General features: G+C 46.4%; 1 protein-coding gene across 1 annotated transcript in view; it reads left to right on the forward strand.

The window, feature by feature from the left end:
- Positions 1-20,957, forward strand: part of Rph (Rabphilin) — a 101,221-nt gene that overhangs the window by 59,669 nt on the left and 20,595 nt on the right. Inside the window, exons 8-10 of the mRNA XM_077654056.1 lie at positions 1,849-1,974; positions 4,797-4,972; positions 8,353-8,491. Of these exons, the coding sequence (XP_077510182.1) occupies positions 1,849-1,974; positions 4,797-4,972; positions 8,353-8,491 (441 nt within the window). The remainder of the gene's footprint in view (positions 1-1,848; positions 1,975-4,796; positions 4,973-8,352; positions 8,492-20,957) is intronic.

Consider the following 20,957-nt stretch of genomic DNA (forward strand, 5'->3'; position numbering starts at 1 on the left):
AACATCTCGCAGACAAGTTGTTCTGTGCTCCGAGGGCTGAAACTCTCTCAGTGAATAGTTCCATCTTTTCTTGCCTTTTACTGCTACGTCCACGGCGCTGGCGAAGTGCGTTGTCTTTGTTTTCTGCCGCGTCTTCGTTCTCTCTGCGCGAACTTTTTAAACCAGCTGCAGTGGTGAAAAGAAAAAAAAACCATGACACAATGTTTCGCAGCGGGGATAAAGTGAGCGAGAAAAAGTTTGAAACAAGGTAATACAGCAGGCCGGTAGGTGGCGCTTGTCTCGGTGAATGCAACACAAAAAAAAAACACGACCAACAACGTGCACATAAGCCGTACACAAGCGCTCAACTGTTGGAAGTTCAACGCTTGTGTTTGTCCCGTGCTTGCTGCCTTCATCTTGCCTTTCTTTTCTTGTGAGTGTGTGTGTTTGCGTTCACGGAGGAATAATGATAGGACGAAGGCAGACAAAAAGAAAAGGCACACACGAGAAGGGAATTGTGCTTGCGCTGCATGAACTCTCCATGCAAGCTGGGTGCACAGACCGCGCGTGTAGCATTCTCCAACCACCTGCTCGTTCTCAGTTCACTGCGAGCGCAGAGTCTTCCGTTTCGGTAATTCTTTTCACTCGGTGGTCTGAGTCTGCTCTGAGTCGTACTCACGAGCGAATTATATGCTTCCATAAGCGCGTTGAACCTTCCGTGTCTGCCATTAATAAACTTCTATGCTTGTTACCGGCATGTTCTGTTAAAGGTGTTTTACATTTTTATGTCATTGGGATTTCATTATTTATGCCCCTGGTAGCAGGCCAGTGTGACGTTTCCACCGGCCGACCTTTCCTCTCATTAAAATTGCTTTCTCTCTCTCTCTTGCCTCTTCTGTTAGGCCTAGTCTAGGGACTCTAGCATTGTTTAATTGCAGCGTATTATAAAGTAATAAAACTTTGAACTTGGGACCGAGATAGAAGGTTTGTTAATTCGGTTCAGTTCATTTATGGCCGGTGTGATCGGGCGGACGTCCGCGTCGGAATTGGGGGTCGTCGCAATACTGTTCAAGTCACGTGGTCTAGCCAGGTATCTACCACTCCTCTCCTAGCACGCCGCAGGTGCGTCGATTCAGGAAAGGCGCTAAGATAATTGGACGAATTAATTTCGTATTTACCAAAGTACAGCTTAAATGCGTTGCCGACGTGCAAATGCCATATTTCCCGAGACGCGATTTAGAGCACTACATTGTTCTACGGGAGCTAGAAGTGCGCTGCAAACATGTTTACAAGGGCTGCTCGTTTTTTTTTAATTGAAGTATACTTCCGACGAATTAATTTTATATTTATGAAAGTACACATTTAATACATTGACAAGATGGTACAACCGCGCGCGCTCGCACACACACACACACACACACACACACACACACACACACACACACACACACACACACACACACACACACACACACACACACACACACACATATATATATATATATATATATATATATATATATATATATATATATATATATATATATATATATATATATATATATATATATATATATATATATATATATATATATATATATATATATCACGTATTTGAAACATTCAAATGATGTATTTTTTTTTACAAATTTTAAGAATATATTTCGAACACCTAGCACGAAATTTCAGGAACCTATTTCCTGCACATATTTAGCGCATTCGTGAATGCAGAGTATGTTTAAAATACGAAATAAATATCCCGCCGTGGTATTCCCAACGTATCGGAGTATGAAGCCAGATTGGTGGAGGATGTCGCAGCCTCCCGGCCTGTTTCGCGCACTCATTCCGATTGTGGCCGTCCTCCTGCAGCGGACAGCGACTCGTCGGGCAGTCCGCGGATGGGCAGCGCCTTCCCGCTCTCTCCGGACCAGGCCTCGGAGCGGGCAAAGATGGACGGATCTTCCGAGAGCGCCCGCACGGATCACGCGTTCGACCGTGAGTGCCAGCGCCTTTCGAACCCGAGGCGGACCATTGCAGAAATTTCGTTAGTCTATAGACTGTCCATGGACTTCTGTCTATAAAGTCTATAGGCTCTCTATAGAGAAACCCTAGAGAACAGTCTACAGGCAGTACAAATCCTATAGACAGTCTACAGACTGTCTATAGATTTATGGCCAGAGTTTTAGTAGACTTTTTCTATAGATAGTCTATAGACTATGAATAGACAAAAAGAAATATCTGTAGGAAGGCAACAGAGTCTATAAGAAGTCTATAGACTGTCCATAGACTTCTGTTTATAAAGTTTAAGGCTCTCTATAGACAAACCATAGAGAACAGTCTACAGGCAATACAAATCCTACAGACAGTCTACAGACCATCTATAGATTTATGGCCATATAGATTTAGTAGGCTTTGTTTTAGACAGTCTATACACTATGAGCAGACAAAAAAAAATATCTATAGGAAGGCAACAGAGTCTATAAGAAGTCTATAGACTGTCTATACACCATTTTTATCAGGGGAAACTACCACAGCGACAGGCAATGCGCTGTATCGCTTAGACAGTTAGGAAAAACGAGTTGACATGTATCGATACCGTACCGTGTTCTAATCACAAAGAGATCACTCTCACCAAAAAACGAAGCCTTCATTAAGCGTGAAAAAAAAGCGAAACACAGCTTTCGCCTTCATTGGCTGGTTTCGAAATTAAACTACGTGCATCGACACTAATTTTCGTACCCGAATTTCCAGAGGCTTATGCTAAACCGCCATTCAATTCAAAGCGGTGGTAACCCGTCCCTATCAGTGAAGACCTGACGATTTTGAACTTAGCTGCGAGAAAATTTTGAAGTGAAATTTTTTTTCACCCATAATTATGTCCTTCGCTACATGGAAAAAAAGTTAACATACTCAGAGAGAGCGAGATAATTCGTTTTTACTGATAACAATAATTATAACTAGTAGTTGTCCGCAGTGTCCCTTCAAGCGCAGGTTGACTGCAGGACAACCGCCCTCCTCGCCGCACATACCCAGAAACTCTGGGCAAGCGCATTTTTCAACCGGAAATAATTTATGAACGCAATTTTCGCACATAATATTTGTACGATTTCGCTATAATCATCAATACATTCGAAGATTTCTCCTCGGCAAACTCGCAATTTTTCGCTACTAGCGTTTTTGCTATCGTCAGAAATTTTTCCCATTGGTTTTCTATGTTGCTCTTATCTGCTCGATGCAAGCGATGGACGAACTTTAAAAGAAATATTTTGCGACGCACCTGAAGAATGGACCAATACCTTCAATATTTCTATAGCACTATCTTACAATATTACACAGTTTCTTCACAATTAAAACTGCGAATTAAAATTCTAAGTTCAAGAATCCTGGACTTGGCATAAAACGGGCTCATTCAAAGTTCTGAAGTGTGAGATCTAATGCCTTGTACTGCAGTACACGGCAGCTACGTGCGGAAGACAAGCGCCCTCCCGCCGCGTTCACCTTGCTATTGCGGTCTCATCCAGGGAGGGTGTACTTGGAATTAGGCTGTTTTGTGTTAATATGGAGAGAAAGACGATTGCCGCGTAGTCAACTCGCTGCAGAGGCGCTGCGCTTCAATGCATGATACACCGCTTTTGGCCCGCTTCGGTTTTGCGCACGCTTTGTGCATCTCACCCCAAAAGCTCTAATGTGGACAGCTGGAATTAAAGCTGACCGTTTCCGCAGCGACACCTCCTAAACCGATGTCGAATAGAGACTCGAGTTCCCCGAACTCGTGATGAAAGTTTTCGTAACTGTGACCTTGTCAATCAAGTATTTGATTCGTTTACGTCACGCGAATAACAGCTATATAAGTTAAAAATACTTACGATTACTCAATTGAATAGGCCGGGGCGTCTGCGTTTTGATGGAGGCGATACGCGACTGAGCCCATGTGCTGCGCGATGTCAGCGCACTTTAAAGAAACCCAGGTGCACAGACCATTTTTACTATCTTAATAACGTAAATAAATGACATTCGCAAGTGTTTTCGTTTCCTTCATTCGTTCACAAGCGCGTCGGTCACCAGGCGGTTGCGTGTATCACGTGCTTTTTGTCGCGGCGCCCCCGGGCGATAGTGCTGAGCACGGAGAGAGCGCGTCGGACGCATGCGCTCTTCAGCCACGCGGTTTCGGTTTGGGGCACATACTGGGCCAGAATTCGTTGCGTCGCAACGCCAACGAGAATCACGCTTCACTTTTGAAGATGTTAAAGCTTTTATGGCTATTAATCGAGGCTAGCTACGAACCTTAAAATACAACGAGGCTCCTAACTGTGATAGCTGCTATTTAGAAGTTTAGCTATTATATTTTATTTATCCACTTTGCTAGTTAACACGCCTTGCCTGTTCTGTGACTTCGACCTCCGGTGACCGTGCTGCGCCGAAGAAAACATATTTCTAGCTCAAAAGCCTATCTTTAAACATTGCTAAGAGTTTTCAGTTAACTACCTTGTATGCAACCTGGGGTTCCTAATCTTTCGCCTTTGCCTGCCTAATCTCGTCTTGTACGCTTCTCTCTAACTACAGTCGAACCTCGCTATAACGAAATGGTTTAAACGAAGTAATGGATATAACGAAGGAATGGCGATTCCACTCGGAACCTCGGTCAACATGGCCTATAACGAAGCTACGGCTACAACGAAGTAACCGTTAACTTCGTTGTAACGAGGCTCAGCTGTATCACAATGACCGTAGTACGTAGTTTATACACATGCTGCCCCTCTCTTGCAACGTTCGGCGTTTGTTGAACACTCTCCGCGTGTGTGCACTTGCACACGCAGTCGCTTCTAGCCGCAACTCGCCGACGCCCAGCGTGCGGTCCCAGCACTCGGACATGGCTCCGTGGAAGCAGCGCCAGCTCCAGAGGGAGAGGGAAGCCGCGGCCGCCGCGGCCGCAGCCGACGACGACGCCGAGGACACGGCCAGCGCGCCCCGCTTTTCGCCATACCTCGTCGAGGTGAGCATACGCGGGAGATGAGTGCCTCTGCGCTGAGCTCAGGTGCCTCAATGTCGAGCACAGGGGCTGAGTCGTTCTAACCCTATGCGGCGCCATCATAGTACCTTAGTTGTCCGCAGGAATTTTGTGTACTGAGTTTTTTTTTTTTTTTTCAGCAGAACATTGGCTCAGAAGGAGGTACAAAAGTAAAGCGTTGAAATCTCTTTCAAAAAAAGATGTTTTTCGCATCTGAGCACACCGGTCTTGACTCTTTTATGACTCTTTTATGACTCAAATGACTCTTTTATTTCTATGCTGAATTGATTCTATTGTTGCATATTTCTGATACCCGCCGCGGTGGCTCAGTGGTTAGGGCGCTCGACTACTGATCCGGAGTTCCCGGGCTCGAACCCGACCGCGGCGGCTGCGTTTTTATGGAGGAAAAACGCTAAGGCGCCCGTGTGCTGTGCGATGTCAGTGCACGTTAAAGATCCCCAGGTGGTGGAAATTATTCCGGAGCCCTCCACTACGGCACCTCCTTCTTCCTTTCTTCTTTCACTCCCTCCTTTATCCCTTCCCTTACGGCGCGGTTCAGGTTTCCAACGATATATGAGACAGATACTGCGCCATTTCCTTTCCCCCCGAAAAACCGATTAATATTATTATTATACGGTCTGCAAGTTTCAGACTTGAGCGGCGATAGCGACCATCATGCATACCTGCTGGAATATCGTGATCTCAAAAAATGATGTTGCCAGAATAGCACACCATATGTTTGATGCGCATGAGAGCGGTAGGCTATATCAAGGAGTGTTGCCATAATGGCTGTCTTCGACGATTTACAAGAATTTGGAGAGGGTGTGCATGGAAGTGAGGTTTCCGTTTTCTCTCTAGTGTCAGTGCAATAGCTCTATAGTTCAGTTTTGTCGTTTAGGGCGACGATTACCGTCGCGATTTTATTTCACAGTCTTAACTTAGTGATGCCGCAATGCCGTTCCGAAAGATCGCGTGTTCGGCTGATTGGGGCTAAGGAACCGACTAATAGTGCCGCCAGGCAGAGGTCTTATATCAGGCGGAAATTTAGAAACTTTATGTTCACATCAGAGGTCTACGCAAGCCTTGTGGGACAAAATGGTGTCTCCGTACAAAACAATGCTCCTCAACACTATAAACAGAGGCTCTGGCCTGAAAGGCAGCCTGTAGTGGAAGGGGCTCTCGGTCGCCCTCTGCTGGCGTTTTCTGCGTGAACATAACGCGCGCCCTTGTTCGACTGTAACCGGTGCGGCTGACACCGAAGCCTTGACAATGCGAAGATGTCCAGAGGCAGGCTATGTGCGTTCTTATTAAGTGGCAGCAATTAAGTAACAACAAGAGGCGCTGGATGGACGCCGCCTGGACTGAATTCAAGCACGCCTTTTTCTCATCTTTCTTAATTGATGCTTGGTTCACTTTCACCGCGTCGTCATACTGACTGTTTAAAGTTATTGCACACGTTAATTAACTCACTGCGATTTGACTCACTTGAAAATTATTTAAAATTTACTTCACTATAATTTAGAAGCTGTCGCCGAACTAAATATTTCATACTTTAACCCTTGAACTTGCATGTTCAAATGTAGTTTTTTTTTTTTCGGCGAACTATAAAAATAAGGAGCTCCCTACCTGGCCCTACTAGTGATTGTACTGAAAAATGAAAATTGGTTATTTTATTTTATTTAGCCAAAGGGTGGTAGCTTGCTCCCACGTGGGCCTCAGCCTAAGCCGAGAGTCCGAGGGTTGGGCTACCGGGCCGGGGACGGTGCCGTTGGTCGGTCACAGCCTCGGACGCCAGGCTGATGAGTTTTTTCCGCGTAGCGGGATCCTCGCTACGAGCAAATCGTCTATGCTTCGCAGTCCCTGGGGAGCTGCCACATCCTATAGTTATGCGTGCCAAATTACCTCTAGCTCCACAGTATTTACATACTTGCGCTCTACCTTGTGCTGATTGTATATACCTAAGATTTCTGGCGATAAGTAGGTGTTCGTTTGTATCTTTCCCCAGGCCATTTCTTCCTTTAGTGAGTGTGGTTTGTCTGGGGGGGGGGGGGGGGAGGGGGGGAGGGGAGGGGGTGATTTCCTTCTATTGAGTCTGTAGCCTTCCGTGATTTCTCGGTACGTGACCGGTGCTTCTCTTAGGTTTTTGCATGCATGGTAGGCCTAGCACCGGTCGGAGAAAACAAGAAAGTCAGCTTGGACTGTAGACGGCGGGAACTACTCAGGATCCCCCCAATGAAAATTGGTTTTGAGGAAAGGAAATGACGCAGTAACTGTCTCACATATCTCGGCGGACACCTGAACTGCGCCCTGAGGGAAGAGATAAAGGAGGGAGTGAAAGAAGAAAGGAAGAGTGAGGTGCCGTAGTGGAGGTTTCCGCAATAATTTCGACCCCCTGGGTATCTTTAACGTGCACTGACGTCGCACAGCACACGGGCGCCTTTTGCGTTTTCCCTCCATCGAAACGCGGCCGCCGCGGTTGGGTTCGAACCCGGATACTCCGGCTCAGTAGACGAGCGTCTTAAACACTGACCCACCGTTGAAAGACGCAAACCATGCGGAAGGTATCCACATGGTTTGGGCCTTTCAGAAGAATCCTTGCCTTCCCCCAAACCCTTCCCCTTCCCGAGATACATGGGAGGCAGCCCTGCTCAACAGCTAGGGGCTGGAGTCTCAAAGGTCTCTAGTCCAACGGGCGCGAGTGGCGGTCTCGTCCAGCGGGGTCCCGGACTAAGGACTCCACCTATGTGAAGGGCCAATTTGGACCTGCAAATTCTCCTTTCACTGAGTAAAACGTTGTCACTACCACCGTTAAAAGAATGTTTCGACTCTGCTTCATGCGAGTCTATGGCACCATCCTCCGCCCTCACCCCAATTCTCTTGGTAGTGCAGTTCCTCCTGTCCCCCAATACCGAAGAAAAAAAAAGCTTACATGCCTGGCTAGATTAACTGGAAAACTCGCGGGAAAGAAACGTAGTGATTATGGAAAGTGTTGCAGTGACCCTTACCGGGCGCGCTGCTTTTTTCTCCAACCTTGACCCCGCCGCGGTGGCTCAGTGGTTAGGGCGCTCGACTACTGATCCGGAGTTCCCGGGTTCGAACCCGACCGCGGCGGCTGCGTTTTTATGGAGGAAAAACGCTAAGGCGCCCGTGTTCTGTGCGATGTCAGTGCACGTTAAAGATCCCCAGGTGGTCGAAATTATTCCGGAGCCCTCCACTACGGCACCCCGTTCTTCCTTTCTTCTTTCACTCCCTCCTTTATCCCTTCCCTTACGGCGCGGTTCAGGTGTCCAACGACATATGAGACAGATACTGCGCCATTTCCTTTCCCCCAAAAACCAATTATTATTCTCCGACCTTCGACGCAGGATCGTTCGGCGGACAGCCTGGGCAGCATCGGTGGCACGGGCCGCTACGTGAGCGCCCACCCGCCGCGCTCGTCACGCCGCGAGCTGCTCGACGTCGAAGGGGACGAGGCGGGCAGCAACGGCGGCCGTGCCGGCTCAAGTAAGCCCAAGAGCAAGAGCTTCATCCGCAGACTCCGGCTCTCCACCAGGTAGCAGCAGTAGGGGCAGGCCTGATATGAGAAAGGAGTCAGTGGTATACTCTCCTTGGCTTCCGCGTTGCACAGTGACTCTCTTTGCCTAAGAGTAATCCTGCTCTCCTCTTCCAGTGTAACACGAAAAGGAGTGCTTTATTAAGCGCTGTTGCGAGTGCTTATTTCCTAGTGTGTAGAAGGAGGCGGAGCTCCGGCTGAAGTGGCTGGAGCGGGTTTGCGATGGTGGGTCCCGGCTACTCCGCGTTGACTATTCTCATCGGGCCGATCTGCGCCATTGCCTTGCTCTGCGAGCAGCCAGTACACTGTCCGCTGTCAGTGCTTTCTTTCTGAACAGTAGATTCTCGGGTCAACTTCATTTGACCAAATGCAATTGGTTCGTAACTCTAGACTGGTTAGTAGGCTTTGATTCTCGGGTCAACTTCATTTGACCAAATGCAATTGGTTCATAACTCTAGACTGGTTAGTAGGCTTTGGGAAAAGCAAAAGCCTGTCACAGTGCCAGGTGAGAATTCATAAGCCGTTGGTTGCTGCCTTGTGAACTAATAGCGATGCTGTCGGGCTTTTGTTGCTAGCGCCGCTAAGGGTTACCATCCTTAACTGCTCGGTCAGGGCTCGCTGGTTATTCATTTCAGCCAAGTGTAGACTAGCGCACTGTGATATGCGCTCACTTGCTCAATGCCGAAATTAAGTGTGGCCGTGCGTAAAATGAGCAGACCTCCTTGTGGGATGTCTTAAACTCGGCCCTAGGCCTCTAACAGCTCAAAACGAGATGGAAACGCTGAGATGTAGTTCCGAGCCGTTCAGAAAAATGAGAAAACAAAGCAAACCTTCCGGGCGTATAGTGAACACATCGTTTCTCACCGCCTGCAGTCGGACTGTGTAAAACAGTGTTCTGAAACATAAAACGTGATTCTGTGCTTCGAACCATGCTGGCAATATTTCAGTGCCTGCGTGGATATGTAAGAAAGGTTTGTTCCTGTCATAGCTGTATAGACAGTGTACTAACAATGACTTAAGAAGCAACCTGAAAGAACTGGTGCACTCGGAATCCTGCACTGCAGACCTCAAACGCAGAAATACCTTTTTGTTTGTTCTTTATTTCTAGTGTTCGAATGTTCCCAGAGCCTAGCAACCCACACATTTGCAAACTTCAACCATGTGCAGTGTTGTTAGGAAGTACAATCACTTGTATAGGATAGTATACATATAACTTTCAATAAGATTTTGCTGACAGATTTACACGTGTTGTGTCGGGATGTGTTTCAAATGCACACCTGTGCAGGCATATGCAGGGGCCTTGTGCGTGGTGTCACGTATTACGAACATGTGTGCCGCGTTGACGTATGCAAAATGTGTCAAAAGCACCGCGTCCTTCAATGATCTCATACCCTTGAGCACTAAAATGCACGCGTAACTTTCTGTTCACTCAATACAAACTGCCTACTTGTCAATGTCCTCCTCGCCGGCACGCAATATGGTAAACACTGTTAAGGAGTTCTATAATGTAATGTAAATGGGCTCTAACATCGTATTATGTGCATCATACCGCCGTAGCAAAACTAGGTTGCCGGATGAACGGTAATGGGCGGCACCTTGCGATGTCAAAACCTATTGAGATATGTATATCCGCTTCACTATCTCACTGCTTGAGAGTATTGTGGTCGACATTGTCTTGGCGCTGTAACTTTTGCTGACCTTCGGTATACACAAAAAGATATACAACGTGGAAGAACAGTTCCATTTGGATAAAATATAGATTCACAACCTACGGCTATGTCTTGGCCACAGAGTAACAGCATTCAAGAGAGGTAATCTCAATTTGGCCAACCATAAGTACGAGCAGATAGTCACAGGAAGAGAAATAAGGCCGATAAAGGAGCACGCAACGGCGGCACCTGGCGGCTTGAGACGCCGGCACGCCGGCCTACCGCGCGCATTGCTAGGAGCTGAGCATGGTTGACTATCTGGCCGGCAGATGCCGTTAGCACGCAACCGCCTTCGAGAAGCTACTTGTGACAGTGTAACACTACGTCAGAGAGCGCTCCTGCTTATTGCCACGGGCTTTTGGCACGATGGTATAGAGTGCACAGCGTGACATTGCTTTTTGACTACAGCAGGTTGAAACTCAGGATCTCTCGTGGGGAAAATGCCGGCATCGCTGAGTGACGGTTCATAGCTTGTACGAGCGTTTTTAGCAAAAAAAAAAAAGGTAAACTCGATGATAGAGAAGTATGTAGACACCGGCATGATTGATTCTGGTTTTTTGTGGTCATGTTAAAGGAGGAATATTTTGCGCAGTGTATCCGTACCAAAGTTCTCTTTTCTGTCAGTATGGTTAGACGGGAGGCTTCGAATAAAGGGCAAAAAGTTTCCCGTTTTCGCGAGACGTTTGTTGTGCTGGGTGAACGTACGCTGACGATTGTACGAGTTTAAATGTGATTGCTAATAATATTGGCATCTGCGCTCGGAGTGACTGAAAACAACACTGAACAATTCAGTGCCGGTTACGGATTAAGGTAAACCATCGGGACAGAAATTTGGTACGTTACACCTTAGCGCGAAATAATCCGCCGTGCTTGTTTGTTGTGGACTTGTCAATTGTTATTCCGGTTGTGCAGCAGGCATGGTTCTGCGGCTAGCTGAATTTTGTGTGTTGCTTTCATTTGATGCCTGTTGCATGTTCAACCATAATTAATTGAAAGAAAGCTTGCGCAGTGTGTGATCCTTTTTTCTGTGATCCGAACTGCTTGTCTGCTTTGCTGACACTCCTGCTGCTTTGCATGGTTTTCCTACTTGTTGGGACAAACCCTGGACTTGTGCTTTTCCGCCACTTTCTTCTTATTTTTTTCTGACCGGAGAAATCACTGCACATTGCATTGCGCGCACGGAGACAGCAATGGGGAAACTGAAACATTTTACTCGGGCGTTGTGAACGGATTTACACTGGAGATACAGTACGGTCCACCGTTAAAGGGAACATGCAAATACGTGGTATACGCGCTTCGCGAAACGCTGTTGCCGACAGCTGGCGAGAGTAGGCAGCACCAAGTGAATGCGTGGAAAGACCAGCTGGTTGTGCCTACTGCGCATGCGTGTGTGGAGTGGCCCGTACTGTACATCAGATTCACTGTTGCAGTTGCAGAGTTTGCACTGCGTTCCTCAAAGCTTCGTCCAGAAGCTGTAAAATCTGCCAGAGTGAGAGTATATAATCCGGGATGCTTACGCACAAATTGCGACGACAGGTACAGGGTGTAATTTTCTATTTTTAACTGTGCGTATTGGTGATGACAGTAAGGACATTTAGCTCTCCCGAATCCCTATGAAGGAGTTAAGCGGCGCAAATTTAACCAAGAAGCTAAAGAGAGGGAAAAAATGTGGTTGGTTTATTGGGTTTAACGTCCCAAAGCGACTCAGGCTATGAGGGACGCCGTAGTGGAGGGCTCCGGAAATTTCGACCACCCGGGGTTCTTAACGTGCACTGACATCGCACTGTACACGGGCCTCAAGAATTTCGCATTCATCTGAAATTCCACCGCCGCGGCCGGGATCGAGCCCGCGTCTTTCGGGTGTGTGTGATCACCAAAAAAAGAGCAAAAGCTTTGAAACACAGAAAGAACACCGTGAGAATGGAGCCAGTGAACCATACAGAAATAAACAGCTACTCTTGTCGGTACAGAAGGCTTAGAAATACGTAGTGACCAGTGGTCGTGTTGTTGCCGCTGGTGTCGCTATAGTTGCCCTCTGTATCCAACCAATTTTGTAAATAAGCAGCCGGCAGATAAGAAGAGATTTTGTCCCTAATGTATCTGCGCCTGAACCTTGCCGTGTTTTATTTCCTGTTGTGGTTAGTGTCATGTCAGGTATATACATCAACAGTCAGGAAGGTGTCCAATAAAAGGGATGCTCGGTTTTGTATCAGTAGTGACCTGAACGCTGGTGAAGTCTAACATTTATGAAACGGGGGAACAACGTCTAATTCTGGCTTGAACTACATTCGAAGGGTACACTGAAACGATACTGAAGAAATTTACATAAATTTTTAATTTAGCACTGTATTCGCTCAAGATTGAAGTAAGCAGCCCTTTCAGTGAACTTTTGGGGAATTAACGATCCGTTAGCGTTTCAGAAACTTTTTGGGAGGAGTTGCAAATCTGAAGGCAGTGTGTGAAAACAGGGCGAAATGATTGAGTCGGGAGAAACGAAGGACTGCCGATGTCCAAGTTTCAGGATAGTGAAATCTATATTCTTTTAGGAAGCGTTATTTTATATATCGAAAATAGGAAAAATGCATACCCTGTAAAGCACAAAATTCGTTTACTGCAACACGGACTTTTTCTGCTGTACTGATGTTAGATTGTAGGGTGGCGCTTGCGAAATTTTGCGGTACTAAAGCTGAATGTTATCTCTAGTCAGTGCACTGCAGGCGCCACAGCTCGCAGTCAGTCTCCATATCTCATAGTCAGTAAAAGTGAGAGCACGCTCATCTAACACAGTGTCCCCTGTGTCTCCATTCAACCACCACTGATCGCACAAGTTCAGGAAGAGGGGAACTTGTGCCTCGTGCCCTATTTTATGAACCGTTCCCTGTCTACCGTGTGGTATTATTGAGGACTGCAAGAAGTGAGCGCAAGTTACCAGGCTATCTGAATAAATAATAATTGTTTTTTTTTTGGGAGAAGAAATGGCGCAGTATCTGTCTCATATATCGTTGGACACCTGAACCGCGCCGTAAGGGAAGGGATAAAGGAGGGAGTGAAAGAAGAAAGAAAGAGGTGCCGTAGTGGAGGGCTCCGGAATAATTTCGACCACCTGGGGATCTTTAACGTGCACTGACATCGCACAGCACACGGGCGCCTTGGCGTTTTTCCTCCACAAAAACGCAGCCGCCGCGGTCGGGTTCGAACCCGGGAACTCCGGATCAGTAGTCGAGCGCCCTAACCACTGAGCCACCGCGGCGGGGCGGCTATCTGAACTTCGGATACTCTCCGTATGCTAGTCGGCGCAGTCTTCTGGTATGAAAGTACTGATGATAGTTTGAAGTCAAATGACGATCATGCTTCAAGGTCGTCGTTTACTTGAGCTGTCATGCAATCTTTGCTTTTTTATGTTTCCTGATCTTTTGCATTTATTACATCGTCTCGTTCATTGTCTTCAACATCATCGGCCTGGGCAATATATATACTCCCTGCGTGATGATCAGTTCTGTCTCCGCTTGCATCTAGTCATCCGAGCGCCCCCTACGTCAGAGGCACTTACGTTTTTTTTTTAACTCAAAACGGCGTCGCAAAGTACCTTAACTACAACAATATTAGCCTGGAAAATCTCAATCTGGGCACGTTTTCTTCAATATGCATATCGCAGTCTTTGATATGTGAGATCCCGTGCTTTGAGCACTTTGAGCGTGCTCATTGCTCTTTAAATGTCGGATTTGTGATCAAAGCTGCCTTAATCGTTGAACTCTATACAAGCAACGGTATCCAATAAAACTCTGTTGAAAGTTTTGTTGCCGAAAGTATTACTCCGCATATATCCTGCATCAGAAAGCGTGCCAATAAAATGTAACCCATTAACTGTTTTTACTTTATTTCTGGTTAGTACTGACCGCAAGCTAGAGATGTTTTTGGTTTTGTTGAGAAGCATACTTGGTATAGCACAGGCAGAGATCGGACAACAAGGACATAAACTGGACTCGGGAGTGTTGCTGTCCATTGCTGTTCTGTGTCCTACACTGCCGCTTCACACATGTTTCACTAGCTCGTCCGGTGTCACATCTTGGTCAATTTTGTCCCTGGAAGGCACCTTGCATTTGGTGAACTGAACTTTCCTCAGCTTTTACAGTTTTAGATGCTTTCACGTACTTCCCAGCTATGCTCTGTTGTCTCAGTGGTTGCTGACTACGCCAACAGTGCTGAAATAATCATCGCAAATGACTGCGTTAAGACTATGCAAGCGTTGTGGAAAAAAATGCAAACAACAAAGCTCATTTTTGCGTTAGAAAGCTCATAAGCTACACTACATAAGCTCATAAACAGGGTAAACATGCCTTTGAGGCTTCGTGAATAAGGACCTAGAGACAAGACAGAAATAAAGGTAGGCCGACAACACTCAACCAGGCACGCTGAATACTTGCACCTGTGAAACTTTGACTGTAAGTGCAATACAAGATAGATTATATTTGTCTCCAAAAATCTAGTTAAGCAACTAACCGGACTAATGCGGTTTACGAAGCTGCAATGCCATGCACCATTGCGATGCGTAAGCAGGCGACGTTCTTGTCGCGTGGAAATTTTAGAAAATCAGAGTGTACGACCTGAAGGCGATTTTTACTGCTCGATATTTTCAGTTGCCTGCAAGTGCCTCACCATTCTTGTTTACATTATGCTTTCAAGATCGTTCCAAGCCTGCAAGCAAGGGGTTAATCATAAGCATTGACTAAACACTTTCTGAGCTAGATTCGCGTTAGTGACAAAAAAAAGGTGGTGTGGTCCGCTTCATTTAATTTTGTTCAGTAGCTTTCAACTGCATATGCAAAAACTCCCGAAGTTTTGTTCTTACAGCAAAGCACAGTAGAGCATAATGATTCAGAGAAGATGGATACTATTCCTTCTTTCCCCTTGCTTTCGTCCTTTCGCGTAAATTTCTTATTCCGAGCAAACACTCAAGTATCTTACTCTTGGCCTGTTCGAAGATGCTTGCTATTCTTTAATGGGATAGCGTAAAATAGAAAGTGAGAATAAACATTTATTTGTAAAAATCTCTATGGGAAGAAAATGTGTCATCGGAAGCTAAAATTGGTTAGCGGCAGGAGGGAATTGATGTCAACAAATGGGAACATTCCCATTGGCTGATTGGCTGGAAGGAGGTGACGTCACAAGAATGGAGAATTCCCATTGGCTAATTGGCTGGAGGGACGTGACGTCACTTCCGGTAACGGCGTCAGAAGCTGTTAATGCTATCGCATTGCCAACACACAATGAAATCAGATGTCCCTGACTTTGTTTTCGAATTTTCTCCAGTTTCTGTAAGTGCACTATGTGTCAAGCATCGTTGGCGTACGCTCGAAACATATGCCAAGGTATACGTATATATGTATAAAGAGTGACCGTCGAGCCAAACGCACTACACGGTCTGTTTCTCTGCTGAGTCACAATAACTAGCCTTACACCACTGCGTGCCCCCTCATTTACTGTTAGTCACTAGCTGCACTAACTGTCGTCGACGCACAGTGATCACTCACGTTCGTGTCTTCGTAGGAGCACTTTTTACTCTCAAGCGCACGCTGTCAGCATAAGATGAACAAACGCTTGCAACTTCGTACGTAATACGTGCACATAAATGCAACCTATAGGCGCCTGGTTACCCGTGTGTTAGCACAGTGCTTCATTCCCTTGCACAGTCGATATTGACGAATTAAACCAAATCTTAGGTTGTACATGACTGCTTCAGTATTAGGACCGCTCATTCAATTAAACTGTGTTAGTATTGTCCTTTATGTGCATTTCCTTTTAGCAGACTTAGGCGAGGTCAGTACGAGCGCATAGTAGCAAAAAGCGAGCGGAATATTATGTTGCCACCTAGCAACTGCGCGAAGAGATTTTTTATTACATCCCATGATGTGTGTGGCCAGCGACATATCAAATAATTTAATATATATGTGCGGCTCCACTCAATGCGTATGGGAGCTGAGGCAGTTACCAAACCAGGCTTGATGTTTCTTAGACGTTATTCTGCGTTCTGGAAACGGGTTATGCGATCACTGAGTTAGTTCACCGAGTGACAAAAATGGGACACTATACTGAACTCATGGCTTACATCCGCCTAGCGCGGTATAATTTTGTGGCTGAAGTTGCTCTCTTATCGTTTCTTTGTGGTCTAATCCCAGGAGATTCGAGTGCGCTCTTTAGTTCGCTTATACCGGCAAAGATGCTGGCGCCTAATTTTAGATATGTATTATATTTATATACATCACGCCGTTGCGTCTTGCTGTTCTGTCATGGTCTGCCATAGGGCTGAAAACACTAAATCAGTGCCTGTAAAGCAAAGGCAGACGTCAGCCTTAGGCCGCAATTTTGAACTACTATTTCCTCTTCGAAAGAATAAAGCATTGTACAAAAATATATCGATATGGCTGTCAGTGCCTTCAAGAAGGATATTTTGACTTCCATGGTCACTACTATAGTTATTTGAGGCTACACGATGGGAGAAATTTATATGTTTGTTTCCTCTTCTTTTTTTCTTGAAATTTCGAACGAGTGCGTGACCGCGCATATCGCGTTGCGAAACCAATATACACATATGTATATTTTGATGACTGAAAAACAACGTCATATGTGGCGCACATTTTGCCAGGTGTTTTCTGGCCTGAACAGGTAATATTTAAGAAATTTTCCAAGGACCTTGTGTGCACTGACTATTTATGAAATTACGTCGGGATATAAATAATTCTTGCCTGTGTTAACGCGTTTGAGTTTGCATTGTGGAGTGATGTGTGTATCAAGGTGTACGTATGAGATACTTCTCTCCCTTCTTTACCCAGATGGCGCTGGTGATGTTGCCTTAGCGCAGTGTGTTCCCGATGTGTTCTGTTCGTTCCTGTTTTCCTTTTACTTTCGCAAAACGTTGTCGCCAGACCACCTTTTTTCTTGTTTGTTTTCGGTGTGTTCATGTGATGTACCCATTTTGCTGGTTGGTTCTCTCATCACGTGACGCATTAAATTATGCTGCTGAACTGCGACTGAGTTTGTGCTTCTTTGCCCTTGGTTGCATCCTTGGTTGCGGAATGGGCTTGTTTGCAACGCGCTTACAGGCTCAACCAAGCAGGCGTGGATTCGCATGCAAGTGAGTAGCATGCTGCGCCTGTGTTGTCGGGAGCGGTGCAGCTCGAACCCGTCGGTGCAATACACTCTGAATAAGCCTATATAGGGGTTAAAAGGGAGTAAGCTTATTCCTTTTTAGCGGAAGTGCATGCTGCACAAGTTCCGGAGTAGATTTCGATCACAAAATATACGGAATGCTGACTCTTTGCAAAGGATGTATATCCCCACTCTAAATCACAGCAACATGATGCAGCTAGCATTTGGAGGAGTCTTTTAAAGGTGGCACCAGAGGCCTTGAGGTTAGCAAGTAGAGGAGGTTGAAATCTAGGTTAATATCCGTAACTGCTAGAACTTCACACGCTCTGAGGAGAAAATTTGTTTCCGTAGACAACCGTAAGTATTCCGTATCTTTAGTGACGGAGATCTACCGCGTAAAGGTGCAGATTAGTAATATTATAAAGCTAACATCTTTAGAAGTTGCAGTAATCATGCTGATAGCGAACTTCGCGAAGAGCATTGGTACTCGAATGTAAGCGCCGTTCACGCCACAACCTACTTTCGAATGCAGACGATCGCCACAAACATACCAACATATCAAATTTATCAACAAAACGATTGCGCCTCGAACGTATGAATCGCTGTATGGTGTGTACTCCGCTAGATATAACTCCATCAGTATTCGGCGCATGGATGCCATAGTAGGATACAACATAATAAAAAAAGAGGTCGGTAAAAGTGGGCCATTTTCAGTGGCGTTCTGTTTTACGTTACTGACCAATCGCCACTGTAAACGAGATCATATTTTTAACGTTTGACCGTTAAAAATTCTCTAAGTTGTGATTTCATCTGGTCGTTACCCGCTTGTTTAGACAATAAGAAACGTTTTAACGACGTGCTACTTTCTTTGTCGCCGAGGAATTCTGTGCTGTGGTCCTAAATGTGGCCGGAGCTTCACGGTAGACTTAAGTTTTATTCGACTTTAGGTGCACTTTTTCTCATAGTTTGCGGACACTGGACTGAGAGCTACGGCGTCCGACATACGTTCAGTAATGCGAACATTGTTATGCATTGTATTTGAAAAAATTTCGTGGTCACTAGAGTGCCTATGGGTTGCCTAAAGTAGTCGTTATGATGCCTGCTTGGCTCTCTCTGCAGCAGAGCCTTCTCTGGCATAAGAAGAAACCATCAATCAACTCGGCTAGTCTAAAGTAGTAAGACTATTGCATCCGCAATAGTAGATGAAAAGTAAACAGCACGCGAAACAGCAGAGTTACTTGTTGCGCACTAGCCTTCTCGCGTGCAGTCTCTAGAATGCCATGTTTCCGCCTTGAGTGACCGCGTGGAAGTTTCCACTCTAGTGTCAACAGACTGTGAGACCCATCACCGCATTAGCGAAGAAAGTAAGCGGGCATGCAAAATCAATCGATGGCCTTTCTCTGCGGTCACTCAAAGCCAACAACAGCGGACGCGAAACAGACCAGCGGCCATTCAGGTCTGTCATATATAGTAAGCGCCTGATCTCGAGTGGCTTTGCCGCTGGCTACAGGCACCCCAGGCGCCTACGCACATTTCTAGCCGGTTTTCTTTTTTTGAGCAGGGTGTGTTGCTGGGCCAGTTGGTTTGACATCGTGAACCCTGAAGCGCTGGCAGACGACGGGCACTGTGTGTCTCATCCTCCTTTCGTCCGTCGTCTGCCAGCGCTTCAGTGTTCACGATTTCTTTTTTATTGTTTACGGAGTTTTGTTTAGAAATAAACTACGTCAGAACCTGTTGGGCCCATAACCGATGCTAGTTGAGGCCCATAGTCACACACGCTTTGGCTACACAAAAATAACGAGTGAAACAAATTACACAGATTATAAAACACAAGCGGTTGCTCACGGAATGGATGTGTTGCTGCTTATAACTGAGGCAATGGAACGAGACGCACGCGTAGCCGGCCACAGGCAGTCTTTGTCAAAAGTTTGCAGCCCACCGCAGTCATTGCCGAGCGGCGGCTCTTCTATCGACGGCGTTTGCCGCTAGTTGTCCGGGCGGGGAAGCAAGTGCCCCCCCCCCCCCCCCCTCCCGCTCTCATGGGACTTCACTACCAGCTAGAGAGCGGCAGGGATACGCACCTTCGCCCGGCATAACCTTGGTAGTGGCAAGCTCGTGTCCCGCTCAATTAATTCGGGCCTGAGTTGATTAACTAAGGTTTACTTCTCACTCAGGCGATGGGCTGCAAACTTTTGACTGTCTGTATTCCGGGCTTTGCTGGGAGGTTTCACCGCTAATGCGAATCCAGGGTGTCGCGACCTTGACATCAATCACAAAGGTTCTGTGTTCACTGAATCTCTAAGATATGCAAACAGCGTCTGCGGTGAGTATGCCATCGGTTTACATGCTTTTTTTTTCGCCATTACCGCTGTGAGAGCTGGTGTTCACGCTGTTCGCTACCGCTTTGTGCAAAGCACAGGCACGCATTAGTTTCCAACTGGTTGTCTGAGCGAACACATAAAAAGAAGACACCCAGTGCCCGGCTCACAAAGTTCAAGTTGCACGCGCCATAGAGTCTCTCGACATTGCTCAGAGGGAAAGCTGACGGGGTTGTTTTTCATCCAGCATGGAGAGTTTGGTAGTTTGGTTTGGTACTTGGCTTGTCTATTGTCGGTCATACAACGTGGATTCAGCCTTAACAATACGACTCTTCTCGAGGCAAACCTCTAAGAAATGCGGCGAAAGTTTCCGTACCAGCTTAAAGCCGTGCTTTCAGTTGCGTTAAATTTACTGACGAAGTGAAGAACGCACCATTGGAATCATTTAATGTGCGCATCCAGGAGAGCATCGCTATCGATTGCGATGAAGAATCCAGGTCTTTGGGCCAACGCTAGCCAATTAAAACACGAAACCTCGCCTTCCCGGCATTCCCGCGGTGGATGAAGTGCTCCAAGAAACTCGCTTAGACGTTGGCGCCAAATTTCCCTCTAGGTAATTAATATTGAGAAACTCTATGGCACGTGCGTCACTGCACGCTTGGACTTAGTTCGCGATTGGCCAGTGGTATGTGTACGCTGGCCTATCACAACACATATAGAGGATACTTTTTTAAACGGCTATCGTAATTAGCATGTGCACTAACCGGCCACCAGAGACAAGAAGACACTAAAGAGTTACAGCATAGCGCGATCCGCTACCGTACACCGCTTCCGCGAGGCGCCACTGCGCACGCGCAGAACGCCCTGAGAGCGCCAGATGGCGCCACGTGCCCGTCATCTGTTGCGTGCACGCCTGCCGCGTCGAGACCAATCAACGCGTACTCAGTGGTCACGTGTCACTATGTCAGTGGTGCCCGCAGAAGCGGGTCATAATACGCTGAAACTCTCTATTATGAAGGTTCCGGTAAGGCACGGGGTGCGTGAACATTTACGAGCAGCCTACAGACACACTGAGGAGAAATTCGAGTTGAACTTTATGGATCGAAAGATTACCGCATTAAAGACAAAGACGCTACTTTCACTGCTAACAGCTTTTGTAATATAGCGAAATCTACAGGATTAATAACGAGTCGCCATCATCGGCCGGTTTCGCAAGTAAACTGCGGTACGTCGACAGTTTTTTC

Source organism: Amblyomma americanum, chromosome 2 (assembly GCF_052857255.1).
Source record: "Amblyomma americanum isolate KBUSLIRL-KWMA chromosome 2, ASM5285725v1, whole genome shotgun sequence".
In the NCBI taxonomy this organism is placed as follows: Eukaryota; Metazoa; Arthropoda; class Arachnida; order Ixodida; family Ixodidae; genus Amblyomma; species Amblyomma americanum.